The following is a 15,258-nucleotide window of genomic DNA, read 5'->3' as shown; positions in this document are numbered from 1 at the left end:
CAGTGACACTGCGCAGGCTCGCACTGACAGAAAGGAGGATTTAAACAGGGCGGAGAAATAGTTGTTACGCAAGAGGAGAACATCTTGTTACTTGTTACGTAACAATAGGCAATTGATAAATTTTCAGACGTAAATAACTATACATCGAAATTACTTATTTTCATTGTAAAAATAAAAAAAAACATTGCATGAATAAGCTTTTATCAGTAGCCTACAGTAGCCTTATTTCAGCGTTGTTGTTAAATTGAAAAGTTTTACTGATGAAACCAACTATACTAGCCTATACAGGGGAACAGCTCATTTATTACCTGAAGTGTGCAGCTGTACATCACATTTCCCATGAAGCCATACAAGAACACAGTAATAAATGTGAATCAAGTAACACTTGTCTAATTGTAAATGTACTTGTTTGCTATATATATATATCAATCTTAATTACACATAAAACAGGCACACAACCAGTAAACCGTTAAAATACAGTACAAAAGTGTACTTTAATTGTATAAGTTGCATTATGTCGAGCACAAAAAAATGTGTCCTTTCAAGCAAACATTACAACATATTCAACAAGTTTGAGATATTGTTTTTCTTATATATTTTTTATACTCAAAAGCATTTTGAATACTCACTGAATAAAGTAAAATGTTACATTATTTAGACCTGAATCTGTGTAGAGAGAAACAAAACAAGCAAATAAAAAGTCAGCCACGGTTGTTGATAAAGAACTGATAGTGGAGTTTCAAAATCCCTGGCCATGTCTTGTCCCAGGGCTCAGAGGGCACTCAGAGGACAAGCCATATCATGTCAGTCAGTGGGATGCCGTTACTTTTTCACCACTGTCTCCAAGTAGCCTATGAATCTCCTCAAGTTGACTTTGATGTTGTCTAGAACACACAGCTGTTCTGGGGTGTACTTCCCCTTCCCCTCTTTACGAATCTGTGAGGGAGGAGCCAAGGTAGAAATCAAACACACGGTTCAATTTAGTCTGTACATTCAAAAGAATTATGTCCTAGAATGTTCCGCCACTCTGTACCTTAGCCTTGAAGACAGGTTGAAGTGCCTTTAAGGCAGGCAGTAAGAGGATGTTTTTAGCTGCGGTCTCTGCCTCCTCTCCATCCGCAAAAACATCAAACAGGGCATCCAGGGCCTCACCACACACCACCAAGTTGGGGTCCTTAGACGCTACTTGGAGTAAGGCACTGCCAATCATCTAAATTGAGAAGAGATATGAAGACATTCTGTTGAATTACTATTCATAGTACACTGGAATACTGGAACAGTTCAAAGGGAGGGTACCTGGAGGTTGTCTGCAGTGCCCTTCTCTTTGGCAAGTGTACTGCCTGTGATGCCCAGGATTGCCAGGGCATTGACCCTCACACTGACCACATCACATCGGTTCGCAGCCTCACTCAGGCTCATCAACTGCTGGGGGCTCATACACTGGGATACACAAACACACCAACACAAAACACCGTCATCTAAAACATTAACTGACGTGAGGCAGTGCTGAGGTACAGGCTAAGCTGATAGCTGGATGGTCTAGACAGGTTAATCTGGCTTGAGGGAGAAAACTGCCAGCTGCCTCCCACATCTCACCTGTGGGATGTTTTTAGAGGCTATCATCTGTAATAGCGACCGCATGGCACTGGTGACAGCCTCCAGAAACTCCTCCTCCTTTGGGATGGCTAAAAGGTCAAATCATTACACAAACTTTAATATCAAAATACAATCGTTTTTCATTAGCATGTGATATGAGGATCTGACCTGCAGAGCTGAACACTAGTGAGGACAGGTGTTGGGCGACAGCCTGGAGGGCAGTTGCCCCCCCCAGGGACTCAACATCCATGGTAGACAGGATGTTGTGTAGGCAGGTCAGAGCCCGGTACTGTACCCTCTGCATTCTGGTAACAGATAAGACTTGGGTCAACTGCAGTAGACGCATCATTCAGTTCTCCTATTCTAGTGGCAAACCTCTCAGACTGAAGTATTTTTTGGTTTTACAGGACGCATTATCTTAACTTAGGCAAGTGAGTTACTTTTTAATCAGGCATTTCCACATGGGATCCTGAGAACACACATCCATTGCTTCGCTGCTGGGGAACTGGGTCTTCTTGAGAATCTTAAGTTTTGAATAGAGATAGAAATCATGTCAAACACGCTCTCCAGTTTAGCAGTTTATATGATGTGTATATGTGTAATGCAACCACTCTGTGTGTGTGTATATCAAGCCAGCCATGCCTTCTTTGGGATGCTGTAGTTGATGAGTGCTCCGTAAACCTCCGCTGACAGACACAGAGGGGAGAGCAGACTGGAGATTCCGTCTGCAGAGCCGTCAGGACACATCTCACTCTCGTCGCTGCTTGACATCTCCTCCCACTCGTCGTCTGACGGCTCTTTAAACACACACACACACACACACACACACACACTGCTGAGGGGGCAATGCTGGTGGCGAGTCAACACAACAGCAAGCTTCCATAAAATCAATGGAAAGCTATTCTTTAATCTTTCACATAAATCTACTTTTTTCACTCAAGGTCATAGATTCAAACCCTGGGACGAGAGAGCCCATGATCTATGAGGAGGCTAACAGCTGTGTCACAGACAGTAATGGCGATGGAAAGTGCCCAGAGGGTCAGCACCGCTGCCATGCCTAGAGCCTGCACTCCCCTCACCATCAGAGCAGCACATGTTGACGATGATCTCCAAGGACGTCTGCTGGGCTGTCAGCAAGGCAGTCGCCTCCCTCAGCTCCTCCTTCCCCCGCTGGACAGGGAGACAGTGAGACAGTCATGAGATTTATCAACAGTTCTGCACACACTCACTGGTACCGATAACCAGTTTGAGACCAGATGCCTCCCGTGTCTGATACTGTACGCTGGAAATATGTAATTATACAAATGTACGTCTAGATCTACAGTTTACAGATCTGTTACCAGTAGCATAATCAAGGATTACATAAAGAAAAAAACATTATGGCATACTTGTAATAGAAGAGGGTATAGTCAGTGTTATGATTAGTATGCAGTTGCAACTTCACTACCCTTAGGCAGATCTCAAAAAGAGCGGGGAGCCACCCCTATCTGGCCATTCATCCACTACTGTCATCCACAATTAGAGGGCCTCTCCCAGTGTGTGGGCTGAAGGGGACGGCAGTGTCTCGCCAGGGTCACAGCAAGGGAGCTGCAGAGTAATGATGGGGACTCTGCCATGTCCTAGGCTGAACCCTCCTGTGTGACAGTCCCCGCCGAGCCAGCCGGCAGAGAGCCTCTGCCCTGGGGATTAGGACACGGCTGCCTGCACAGACACAGTCTGACCCCATCTTTCCCCCGCTTCCACATGACTCACTGTCTCTCTCGGAACTTAGACACAGACACAGGGAAAGGATGGGGGAGTACATATAGTCCGACTCAGCATCCTACAATGTACATGACAAAGAGCAACTTATCTAGAGCATGTAAACATCAGCTAGGAATCTCAGACTCATCAACACTAAGTGTAAAAACGTACAGGCAAGAGGTCAGAGAAGTCACTGTCTATCTTGGTCGCCTTGCCGTTCCTTCGTAGTCCATCTTCCTCCTCCTCGGCGTCCTCCATTTCCTCCACCACCACGTCCCTCGCTCCCTGCTCCTCCGCATCGGCTGTTGGGGAGGCGGTGGCGCGGCGGGTGGTCTCAGCCTGGTGGAGCTCGGGGATGAGCGTGCCGGCGTCCAGCTCCAGGCTCTGGGAGAGGGTGGCCACCAGGGCGCTGAGTGTCTGGGCTTGGCGGGCCAGGGGAAGGCTGCTCTTCATGTTCCACACTGACCCTGGTGGTGGAAAGCAAAACGTCTCTAAAGGAAGGGGCGGACATTCTGACAGCTCTCCTGACCCGCTCTCAAACTGCATGTCATCATTGAGAACTTTAATAGATAATCTTCGAGGACAATGTGTAACCATTCTAGGATGAAGCCCAGCACAAAGCACAGTGAGGTTTGGAGGCATACCTGCAGCAAGGGTCCTTAGCAGTGTGTGGGCCATGCCTGGCTGTGTTGACAGCAGCACGCTATCCAGAGCCACAAACACTGCAGTGTTCATGCTGCACAGCAGCTCCTGGTTGTCCTCAGTCACCGTGTGTAAACAGTGAGCTGTGAACACAAAAAAACACACACAAACACAGTCAGAGAGGATCCCAGTCCAGAATGAATAATGACTAATATTGATATTGGGCTTCCTAATGAGTCTTACCAGCTGACAGAGCCAGTTCCACATTGTGTGGGTGTTGCTCCAGACACTGGAGGATCACATCCAGTAGTCCTGCTTTGTTGAACAAAGACAGAGCCTGGCTACTGCTCTCACTAACAGGGTGATACAACACAAAAGTCAAATGTGAAACATACACCAACAGGGGCCATCCATTTGCAGTTCTCAAACAGGTGGTTGTTTACTGTCTAATAGAGTTAACAACCACTTTTCCATCTTTAAATCACTAGTGATGTGGCTACAGTAGTGCAGATACAATAAGGGCCTTTAGAAATCCAAGCTCACCATAGATTCCACAGCAAGTTAACCGCTTCATTGGCTACATCTTCTGCTTTGTTTTTCTTCTCTTTCAACGAGAGGGCGGAGTTGGTCTCGAACCCAGTGCAACACTGTAGAGAAAACAAAACTATCAAAACACAGCTCGACCATTGTTTTTATCACCCCTACAATGCCTCAAATGTGTTTCCAAGGCGAGTAAACCTCGAGGCATTGAGAATGTAGGGCTGTATTGGCCTGAATGATACAGACCTGAATGTTACAGCCCCTTTGTCACTGGTCACTCAGACACTCGTCTGGGACAGTCGTTGATTTGCACAAAAGGGACTGTAATGTTAAAATGACAATCACACTCTAATGACACACCTCTGGAGAGGTGGACTCAACAGTTGAAGACGAAGGTGAACCGAGGAAGACTGAAATTATTCAAATTTGTGTTTATGTAAATATAGTTCTAAACAGCTTTTAATGTCATGTTTGATATGATTTTGTTTCTTATTTTATGTATTACATTCTAGTAATATTGTTTATGTTGTAACATGTATATTTACAGGGTTTACAGAGTTTGTGCTTGCAGTACTCCAACATGTGTTTACATATTCCCTTGTCTTGCAAAGGCATCACACGGTCTACTGGAGCCTTGAGTAAAGATGAGTGATGGTCCAATTAGAATTTGTATGCGTTAGATCATTGGTTCCCAACGCTGGTCCTCAGGGCACCCTGTACTGCCTGTTTGAGATGTTTCCCTGCTCCAACACACCTGATTCAAATGAATGGTCATAAGCAGGCTTCTGCAGAGCTGGATAACGACCCATTCATTTGAATGCATGCAGGACAGGGTGCCCTGAGGACCAGGGTTGGCATCCACTGCTTTAGACAACCTTTCTTTCATATCGCCGGTGTCCCTGCTGGTGTATATATGGAGAAGATTTACCAATCACTTTTGAGTTTTGTTAACTATACGAGCTCCGGTGCGTTAGGAGCCTAGTTTCATTGTGAATACCTTCGTTAACGATTGCTCCGAAGGTATGTTTTGTATTTGATTATGTTTCATTATTGTTGTATTGATTATCTTACTATATAGATAATAAACTATCATTTGAAGTTACTGGTTCTCCTTGTACGTATCTATCACACGAAGGCAGTGATCTAGTTGGGTTGATACGGCTAATACTGGTTATAGACATACACTTTCGAAGTAGGTTTTAAATTAAGGCCTCTGAGTCACATACAGTAGGACTTTCCATGCTCCGAAGTATTACCGTAGGCTCTGGGGGTCGGTTTGCATACTGTGTTGGTGGTTAAATCCATATCATTAGTCGAGATAAACGGCTGATTTGTGAGTATACATACTTTAAGGTCATTGCCCTGATCAAGCAGATGATTTTTACCTATGTCTGAGTTTCATGTCATTAACTGTCGTTTAGCGCTCAAGGTTACAGGTAATGTACTTGCACATTTCTAAATTGGAGTCAGATATTAACAAGTCAATGTCACAGTTATCTAACCAAATTGTTTCACAGGCGGGAACAAACACAAGCGTCCCTGGCCGTGAAAAGAATCTTCCCTTTTATGTAATTATACTTTATACTAAATAGGATTAACACCAGCAAACCTGTTAAAGAAAGCAACTCACATCTCGGAGCAGCACTGTCAGAGGAGTCATTATGTCCTGTTTTACCATGTCTTCACACACCTCATGTCCCCCACATGCACTCAGGTTCCTGTCAAAACAGAAGCACATATACTATTCGGTGAGAGGATTATCAGTGTCACAATTGTATGAACAACGGTGAAGGTTGCTTGATTAGGAAAAAATCTGTTTAAACCCAGAGGAATCCATCTTACACGTTGCACAACTTAAGTTGACTTGGCAACATTGTAAAGCATAACGTATATGTGTTTGTAAGTGGTTTATCTAAGAAGTTACAACAATATATTGATTTAACTAGTCAAACAATATCCTACTGATCTATATGCAGTACCTATCCTACATCTATGAGGTTTCATTACTTCACTCAAGATCATCCACCTTAGATGTTAGGGGTAAGCAATACTCTAGATTTACCTGAGCGCCCCTGTGGCGGTCTCCCTGACAGCCAGGCTGGGGTCCAAGACCAGGGGCCCCAGGCGCCGTACAGCATCCCTCTGCAGGAACCCAGGGATTGTCTGGCTCTGCTGGACTACGCGTGAAATGCTGGCACAGGCAAATTCTCTCATATCTGCACAGGGACTATGTAACTGATCACATGGACAAGTGGTGTGACTACACAGCATACTCAATATTTCCAGTACACAGGCTTTAATGTAAGGACTAAGAAAAGTTGTTTTGCCAAATGTACCAGAACTGTATGCACGCGTATGCATAATTTGTTGGAAATCCATAAGATTGGAATCTGACTAATGGCTACCACTTACACAATGTAAGATTCATAATGTATATTAACATTGCTGACAATAACATGGAGAACATGTATAGGGAGAGGTAGTAGTCTCCTACTTTCTCGAGCAACTCCCCGGCTGGAGAATCAGTTTCATCGTGGTCGTCTTCCACCTCCTTTACAGCGTTGGTTGGAAGACCGACAGAGTTGAACTGGGGACGCTTGAATTTATTATTTTTACTCTTACCCATTGCTGGATGCTAATAAAGTACGAACTGCCTAAATATATCTTGTTCGTGGGTGCTGACAAACGAATCCACATTACAACTCAGTCGTAGCCATGTGGAACATCGGCATCCATTCGTTCACTGCCGTAAAACGGTGATCACAAAGTCGCAAAGCAAATGTCTGCCGTGTTAACAAGCTACGTCGTAAAAAGGTCTGACTCAAAACCACAAAATGCAGCTAAATACTGTAAATCGGGCCTGGAATTAAGTATTTTCCATTTCGCTTGTTTTAAACAATGTCATAAAACTGCATACATATTCTACATTTCTTAGTTCGTTGTCATATACCAGGAAAAAGTGCTTTGGGAACAAATAAGGATAATAACCATAAACTGTCATCAAGTATTGGGTAACACATATACAAGGTAGCTGGTACAAAGTTTGAAAACTTTGCTCTGATGAAATTCCCCTTAGCACATATTACTGGAGTTAAGAATTCACAATGTATATACTCTATTTAAAGCAAAAACTCCCAAGATCACATGGTTACCTGTAACAACATCTTGACATTTAGGTATTTATTATGTATATAACAAGATAGTTTGAAAATAGAACATTTATCTAAAACAAATGCACATTGTTATAAATCAACACATGGAAGCAGAAGCAGCTGTGCAAGGTGACAGTAACACCGAAATGCGGATCAAAGGCATTTCCCAGTCATTTCTTCAGATGAGCTTCCATTTCAGCATCAGTGCTTCCTCTCTCAGCTTTCTTCTATGTCAGGTTGTTTTAGGATTTTGGAAACTGTGTCGTCCAGAGACAATCAACATAGTGATTAAAAGAACACATAATTCCCCACCCTCCTTCCCAAGAGTTTTTTGTTATTGGATGTTTGGTCGAGGTTTGAGAATAAGTTTTCCCGTCTGTAAAATATAAAAGACACAAACATGACTAGTCTGCACAGGACCCTTCTCACAATACTACATTTACATACACAGAATAGTTGGGTCAATTTCACTTACATCGTCACAGGACATGTTGTATTCTGCTAAAACCGTCCGACAACGAGCTGCAATACTGATGCAGGGCCAGTGAAGGATCTGATTGGTCAAAGGGTGAGTGACGAGTCTTTAAATATGTAGCCTGCTGATGATAGGAGTGAAAACATTTAACCCAGTACAAGAAAGGATACATTGATGGGGCAACAACCCGTTTGTGTATTCCAGCAAAGAACAGAGCAATTAGAGTGATGCAGCTGATTGTAAAGAAGGGATGATTCCACAGCGACGAAAAAAAAGACACCTGCAAACAACGAGGTAGAAGGACCATTTGTTTAGATAACTATGACAATGTTCTCTCTCAATTACTAATTTGTTTTGTTTAAGTTTTTTTCACTGACCTTTTGTGTGTCAGGGTCTATCAACCAGTTCCACGCTCCGGTAGCCGTACAGACAGAAACCACTATCAGAATCACTAAAACAAATGGAGATTGTATGAAATCCAAGCCTTGTGTATAGCTAGGTAGACATATCTCTATTAGAATCACAGAGATATCCAAAGATACTTACTTCGCCACCGACCAGTTGCAGGCTGCAAACAAGACACGTACTCTGTCAGTCTTCTCTCAAAGGCTTTTAGATCTGCAAGAACAACAGCATGTTAGTGCAAACAAATTGTCATCTTCAATCGTTCATAAGTACATAAAGTGTTGAGCACAGCAAATGCTCTGTTGGTTAAACATCTCAAACACACTCACATAACGAGTGAATGAAAATCCCAATATTGAAAAGGAAGATGCATCTTGACAGACAAGTGCTAAAGCTTGCTATGAGCATCGACAGGCAAATACATGGTCAATCCAGGTACTTGACACCAACTTGGTTTCACGGATGGATGAAACTAGTACCTAACTAGATCGGATAATAAGTTGCTAAAATTGTCAGTCTGACAAGCTACCTAGAAAGCAAATGGAAGATACAGCCCAAGTTAAACATATTGATATACAGCTATCTATCTAATTGAGATTAGATTTGTTCGCACATTAGCAGCTAGTAGTAGCTAGCTAGTAGCTTGTTAGCAGCACGGAATCATCTGGCTGACTAACCAGGTCGCCCAGCTCGATTTATTACTCCCAGCAGGACACTTCAATGTATGGTTATGTATGAAAATCAAGAATGCTTAAAATATCAATCATATGCAACAATGCAACGGAATTATCTTCCTGTCCAGGAAATAGTCTGAGCCCAACCTCGCACGCTAGCGACTGAAAAATGTTAGTCTAATTCACTTCAACAACGCTCTTTACCATCCAGTACACAGCAAATTGTAATAATGATATTCAATAAAAGTAACGTGTAATTTCTGGTAAGTAAATTAGTTTGCTTGCCATGTTGACTACCTTCGGCCTGTTCCAAGGAATTCATTGCTCACTACCCGGCTCCTGGTGTTTGTGCTCAGTTCTCCTCGGGCCATAGGACTTACACGCAAACCAACGTGCATTGGACGTTTCATATAACTGCAAAGTCATTGGTTGAAATCAGACAGACGTTATGAAAGTCAGTACATTTTCATCTGACTGCAGGGATATTGCCTTTTCATCATAATTTATTTAACACACTGTTTTAACAAATGTTATCAATGGTATTTTGAAGTATGCAATCAATAGAGTAAATTGATGATGATCATGAAATGTGCCTCCATAGACTTCCTCCAGCTCTGAGGTCTCTCATTAGCTCCGAATAGGTTTTTAGGGGAATTGAGTTTTTAAATGAAAAAATACTTCTAACTTTAATAGCCTAATGGTTTTCAAATAAAATACTGAGTGAAAATAAAGTGATGATTTTATTCATGTTTTGAATGGAAACAATAATTCAGATTTATTTCAAAAATTCAAATTCATTATTTATGAGGACATGGATCATTTTAACTGTCAGAGAGGCTTTATTCAGCAAACACAACATACATTTGCTAGCATAGAGCTGATTTGACTTCTACGCTACAGAAAACTTTAGGCCGTTTCAGCGAGGATATGAGTACATTTGTTTCTGTGCTTAGAAAGTGTATGCGGCTTTGTTGTTTAAAGGCACCAGCTTGTTCACCAAAACCACATTAAACTTTTCTTTCAAAACATCTTCCACTTTATCTTCAGGTATATCTTTCATATCCACAATATCCACACCTTCCTGGTAGTTAAAGGTGAATTCACTGAGGGTACAGCCAACAAGCACTCTGAATCCCGTGGCAGTTTGCAGTGAGCAGATGGACTTGTTGGTGAACATAGAATTTGGATCGGTCTGCAGGCAGTGAGTTGTTTTCAAGAAATGATCGACTCCTTTGGGAACTAAAGTAAAGCAGTAGAGCCTCTTTGTTTGGCTCTTGTTCAACAAACTTGAGTTGGAAAAGTTTTCATCAAGAACCAAGGGCTTTCGACCTGTCTTCTCCAAAATCCAGATGTCTCCTTCTTCTATGAGGCGGAAGACACCAGGGGGCTGTGTTTGGTCCCTTCCAGAGACCAGTTCAAGGGGATACCATATTTGGCCAGATACTCCATAGCTGACATCTGCAATGTATGCAGTTCCATCAATGTAAATCTTGTTGATGAGATGGGTGTCTGTCGGGTTGAATTCATTTTTAATGGTGTTAAAGACTCTCGAGCCAAGAATTATGGGATTGTAGCCTAACTCCTTCAGCACCCAGGAAAAGAGGAGGTTATTCTCACAACACCAACCTCCACGTTTGCTTTTGACAAGCTTATTGAATATGAGCTCAAGATCCATAGTGATTTTTTCACCACAGTGAATGCTTAGGTTTTCAAATGGTATTGACATAACATGCTGCTTGTGGATCATTGTAAGTGTTACAAGATCTGGTTTGTCAAATGGACCATGAAACCCAATCTTCTTAAAGTACTCCTCCAAATTCATGTTGTCCTACAGGTAAAATACATAGTACTGGGAATTAAACCAAAGCAATATGAAATAGTAAATTTACAATGTTGTAGTCAAATCCACAAAAAGAATATTTGGTGATTTTACATTTACATTGGAAGAACATTAAGCAATTATGAACATTGATTTCCATGCAGGCAGGCTCTATCCTGTAAATCACAAATCTATCGAGTATTAGTGAAACTTGCTATTAGTATCACTAATGCATATTTAAGTGACTCAGCAAAACGACCATACTGCTGAATATCAATTTCACTTACTTTTGAGCAAAGAATGATGATAGTCTACTGAGTTCTCTAAAGCACTGGCAAGTTTGTTTTAAGACTAAAGCAGACGTTTGCTTGAGAAACAAAAAGTCCTGTCCACGGCTACATTTTTTACCCTTTTCCCAGAAGTTAACTCTCATGCAGTGTATAAAGCAACGGATCGGTGTATGAATAACTCGTTACACTCATCATTTGCTTTTACATCAGTGTAGGAGGAGCAAAAGTGCATTCAACTTGTGTGACAATGGTGCACTTCAATCTCTGAACCGTTCTTTTATGGCTATTATACAGTGAAGTAATTGTCAACCAAAAAATATATTATATAACAATAGTAAATCATTGTCCCAGCATGAGCAAGGTTACGTTACGTTATATTCGATATTCACCTCAAACGTGATACTCTGTAATCGCTAAACAAAATACCACTGTTATTGAAACATAAACTACAGTATCGATTTACGCACCAATTATTCTAAAGGGCGGCCCCTTACTATCCGCGCCACTGAGGGAGGGAATTTTATAAGTAGTGCTTTTACGTTGGCATGTCCTTATGGCAATCACAGGCGTAAGAAATTGCACGTAACTTGAACCAAGAATTCACTTGGTTTACCATCAGCTCCTCCCATGGATGTCGCGTTTTGTAACTGAAATGTATGCTGTGTCCACGTAATTATTAGGCTATTTAGGTTGTTGATAGAAACCGGGAAAGTAAAAGGTTAGTAACATCACCGGATTAAGCAGACATTTAAACTAGACGAGAACTTGCGCAATGGTCAATAGGGTGACGTGAATGCTGCCAATCGTGGTATATCATCTCTTATCTGTCTTGTCGTACATTTACATGGTATGAGACATTCCATTAGGCCTACTGAAATGTGACACAGTTCGACACGTTATTGCAGTCGTGGAGAGGTACACTTTGACACACGTGTGTAGCCTACCGTCCCATTTGGTTTCTTCTAAGAATGGCATACTACTCGCTGTAATTTGTAAGCCTATTGCGGACAGCAAACACACATCTACTTAAAGTTTCTTTATAGAGAAATATTTGTTCGTTCTAGGTCAGACAGTCAGCTCCGAGAAATGGGAACTTCACGTGCGGACACCTATTTGATAACCGGTGGGAGTGGATACTTTGGTTACCGGTGAGCCTAAATTATTTAATAACACAATTACTACTAATTGTTATATTTAGTTTGTTTTAAAACCCTTATAACATTTCAGTTGTGGGGAGCCAACAACTTCTGAATGTGGTTATATCAGTTGAGTGCCACTAGGTGGAGTTATTGCACCAGATGAAAGTGCATTCACCAATGCCTAATCATCTATATTTTTACTGCCAGAATGCCTTCTTTCATATTACAACTGTACGTCTTACTCTCCACAGACTGGCCTGTTCACTACTACAAAGGGGGGCTAAAATCCTTCTGTTTGACATGAGTCCACCAAGCCAAGAGTTGCCTGAAGGCATCACCTTCCTAAAGGGGGATGTCCGTGACTATGTGCAGGTAGTGGAGGCTGTTACTGGCATCGACTGCGTTTTCCACATTGCCTCCTACGGCATGTCAGGAAGGGAGCAGCTGAACCGCCGTCTAATTGAGGACGTGAACGTCCAGGGAACAGAGCACATCCTCAGGGCGTGTGTGGAGAGAGGAGTGCCAAGGCTGGTCTACACCAGCACCTTCAATGTGGTCTTTGGAGGCCAAGTCATTGAGGGTGGGGATGAGACCCTCCCCTACCTTCCTCTCCACCTCCACCCTGACCACTACTCCAGAACCAAGTCCATAGCTGAGATGGCTGTGATGGCTGCTAACGGGACAGCTCTGGAGGATGGAAGTGGGGTGCTGCGGACCTGTGCCCTGCGCCCAGCAGGTATATATGGGCCAGGAGAGCAGAGGCACCTGCCGAGGATAGTTGGCTACATAGAGGCTGGGATATTCAGGTTTGTGTATGGGAAGCCCAGCAGTCGCGTGGAGTTTGTCCATGTAGACAATCTTGTGTCTGCACATATGCTGGCAGCGGAAGCTCTTTCTTCGGACCATCAACACCGCTCTGCTGGCCAAGCGTACTTTATCTCAGATGGCAGGCCTGTCAACAACTTTGAGTTCTTTAGGCCTCTAGTGGAGGGCTTGGGTTACTCTTTCCCAACACTGCGTTTGCCTGTCTCTCTCATTTACTTCTTTGCGTTTCTCACAGAGATGATTCACCATCTAATTGGCCCGATCTACAACTTCCAGCCGCTGCTCACACGCACAGAGGTGTACAAGACTGGGGTGACACACTACTTCAGTATGGCAAAGGCCAAGGCAGAACTAGGTTACGAGCCCCGGGAGTTTAACCTGGATGAGGTTGTGCAGTGGTTCAGAAGCAGAGGTCATGGCAAAAAACCCATCTCACCCCTCAAAAGACTGATGGTCGATATATTCCTGGTGGCTGCCTTTGTAGCTGTAGTTCTCTCATACCTGCCAGTGGTTGGTAGCTTGTCTGTAGTGTCCGGATCTCAGTAATATTTTGCACCATTTCAGTTATCTATAATGGTAACATGTTACTACCTTCACATTTTCATCAGATCAAAATAAAAAAATTCTGTCATGGTCTAATTTGTATTCTGATGAGATGTGTTCTTTTAATCACTGTTTTAGATTGTAAATGAAAAAAAACTCTTAAGAAAAAACCATTAACAATTTGTATTAAGAACGTCCATATGACACCAAACACATTACTTATTGAATTTGAACATTTTAGACACACAATGACCTTTTGGCAAGTGTTTTTTAAAGCCAAAACAGAATGTTTACTCTCATTTTGTACCTACTTGTTCCACTAGCCCACAAGCACGCACACAAATACAAGGATTTACAAAAGGTTTCTTGAACCATGGTTATATGTTATAAAGAAAGGCTTTTTTACTATTTGTTTTTGCCTTAATTTCTAAACATTTTATTTGAAATTTAACAACAAAAAACTTCTGTGGCTGGCAGGTGATCACAAAGAATACATCCTGCATGTCTCTTTGTCTGGTCCTTGACAGTAGTACTATGTACTGGGACTCACTTTCATTCAGTATTGTTTTCTAAATGGTGTTTGACAATAGACGTTTTTCTAATCTAATTTTGTAGAATGTCATATGTTACAATTCTCAGAACTGTATTGAATAAAAAATTGCATTAATCACATGCATATTGAAATGCTCAAATGTGGGTGGCTTGTGCAAAAGACCAAACCTGAAATGTGTTTTTATTAACTGTTAACACAAAAAATAAAAATAATAATACACCAGCTATGTGAGTTATTGAATGTCTAACAGCACTACTGTTGATGAATTGCATGCGAAGGACCTTTCAGAACAAGGGAATAATAGCAGACACCTTTTACTGTGTCTCAGAAATATTTTGTCCATTCCATACTGTTGTCTCAAATTCCCTTTACAATCCATTCCTGTTTCAATGAACCTTTTCCTGATAGAGGCAAAGGAAGTTGGGCCAGGTGAGACTCGTTCTTTGTGCGGTTTTAGACTGGGATGAATACAGACGTACTCTCTCGGGACTATTCTTTTTCAAACCCCGGCACCCCCTTGCTGAGTTGGTCGCAATCATTGTTTCGCTCCAGCATTAACCACATTCCAGAGAGCCGCAGCGCACCCAGTCTGCTTCCTCGCATTCCATCTCTACGAACGAGTCCTCTGCCTGAAATTGTGTTTAATAGGATTTTTGACCACATCTACGAGTTTTTGCGTGCATGTAGCAAACTATTATAATGCTCTAGAATATTTGCCTCACTTGAAATTTGTACCTGACCATTTAAAAGAAATTTGGAGAAAACTAACAAGGGGAAATTCCTCCGCGTAGCGCGCCATTGACTGTAAAGACCTTTCAACTTAACAAAAACTGAAGTTGACAAACGTATCCTGTCGTTGAAA

General features: G+C 42.2%; 4 protein-coding genes across 7 annotated transcripts; 1 reads left to right on the top strand and 3 right to left on the bottom strand.

Annotated features, from left to right (window-relative positions):
* Nucleotides 1–464: 464 nt before the first annotated feature.
* Nucleotides 465–7,549, bottom strand: heatr3 (HEAT repeat containing 3). The gene is made up of 15 exons (XM_067249298.1): nucleotides 7,016–7,549; nucleotides 6,584–6,756; nucleotides 6,152–6,239; nucleotides 4,525–4,628; nucleotides 4,225–4,334; nucleotides 3,984–4,124; nucleotides 3,511–3,806; nucleotides 2,676–2,766; nucleotides 2,239–2,393; nucleotides 2,037–2,119; nucleotides 1,765–1,901; nucleotides 1,597–1,685; nucleotides 1,297–1,440; nucleotides 1,034–1,210; nucleotides 465–936 (listed from the first exon to the last, which is right to left on the bottom strand). The coding sequence occupies exons 1-15, from the start codon at nucleotides 7,145–7,147 to the stop codon at nucleotides 823–825; spliced, it is 2,034 nt and encodes a 677-aa protein (XP_067105399.1). The 5' UTR covers nucleotides 7,148–7,549; the 3' UTR covers nucleotides 465–822.
* A 137-nt stretch (nucleotides 7,550–7,686) lies between these two features.
* Nucleotides 7,687–9,604, bottom strand: cnep1r1 (CTD nuclear envelope phosphatase 1 regulatory subunit 1). 2 transcript variants are annotated; one of them, XM_067249299.1, is made up of 6 exons: nucleotides 9,513–9,604; nucleotides 8,695–8,766; nucleotides 8,526–8,599; nucleotides 8,319–8,428; nucleotides 8,149–8,203; nucleotides 7,687–8,049 (listed from the first exon to the last, which is right to left on the bottom strand). In XM_067249299.1, exons 1-6 carry the CDS (start codon nucleotides 9,547–9,549, stop codon nucleotides 8,008–8,010), a joined length of 390 nt encoding a protein of 129 aa, XP_067105400.1. In that variant the 5' UTR covers nucleotides 9,550–9,604; the 3' UTR covers nucleotides 7,687–8,007. The 2 variants fall into 2 exon arrangements, with proteins under 2 accessions (XP_067105400.1, XP_067105401.1); XM_067249300.1 differs by having other exon boundaries at nucleotides 9,525–9,589.
* Nucleotides 9,605–10,046: 442 nt separating this feature from the next.
* On the bottom strand, nucleotides 10,047–11,488 carry si:dkey-78a14.4 (arylamine N-acetyltransferase, pineal gland isozyme NAT-10). The gene is made up of 2 exons (XM_067249229.1): nucleotides 11,334–11,488; nucleotides 10,047–11,055 (listed from the first exon to the last, which is right to left on the bottom strand). The coding sequence occupies exon 2, from the start codon at nucleotides 11,047–11,049 to the stop codon at nucleotides 10,177–10,179; it is 873 nt and encodes a 290-aa protein (XP_067105330.1). The 5' UTR covers nucleotides 11,050–11,055; nucleotides 11,334–11,488; the 3' UTR covers nucleotides 10,047–10,176.
* A 496-nt stretch (nucleotides 11,489–11,984) lies between these two features.
* sdr42e1 (short chain dehydrogenase/reductase family 42E, member 1) lies at nucleotides 11,985–14,610 on the top strand. Of its 3 annotated transcripts, none has more exons than XM_067249048.1 (3): nucleotides 11,985–12,054; nucleotides 12,401–12,484; nucleotides 12,727–14,610. In XM_067249048.1, exons 2-3 carry the CDS (start codon nucleotides 12,423–12,425, stop codon nucleotides 13,844–13,846), a joined length of 1,182 nt encoding a protein of 393 aa, XP_067105149.1. In that variant the 5' UTR covers nucleotides 11,985–12,054; nucleotides 12,401–12,422; the 3' UTR covers nucleotides 13,847–14,610. The 3 variants fall into 3 exon arrangements, with proteins under 3 accessions (XP_067105149.1, XP_067105150.1, XP_067105148.1); XM_067249049.1 differs by having other exon boundaries at nucleotides 11,985–12,484; nucleotides 12,727–13,211; nucleotides 13,536–14,610; XM_067249047.1 differs by having other exon boundaries at nucleotides 11,985–12,484.
* Nucleotides 14,611–15,258: the final 648 nt, after the last annotated feature.

The sequence above is a fragment of the Osmerus mordax genome, chromosome 13 (assembly GCF_038355195.1).
Source record: "Osmerus mordax isolate fOsmMor3 chromosome 13, fOsmMor3.pri, whole genome shotgun sequence".
Classification (NCBI taxonomy): Eukaryota; Metazoa; Chordata; class Actinopteri; order Osmeriformes; family Osmeridae; genus Osmerus; species Osmerus mordax.
The sequence above is the reverse complement of the archived record's forward strand: the minus strand, read 5'-3'. Positions and strand labels throughout refer to the sequence as shown.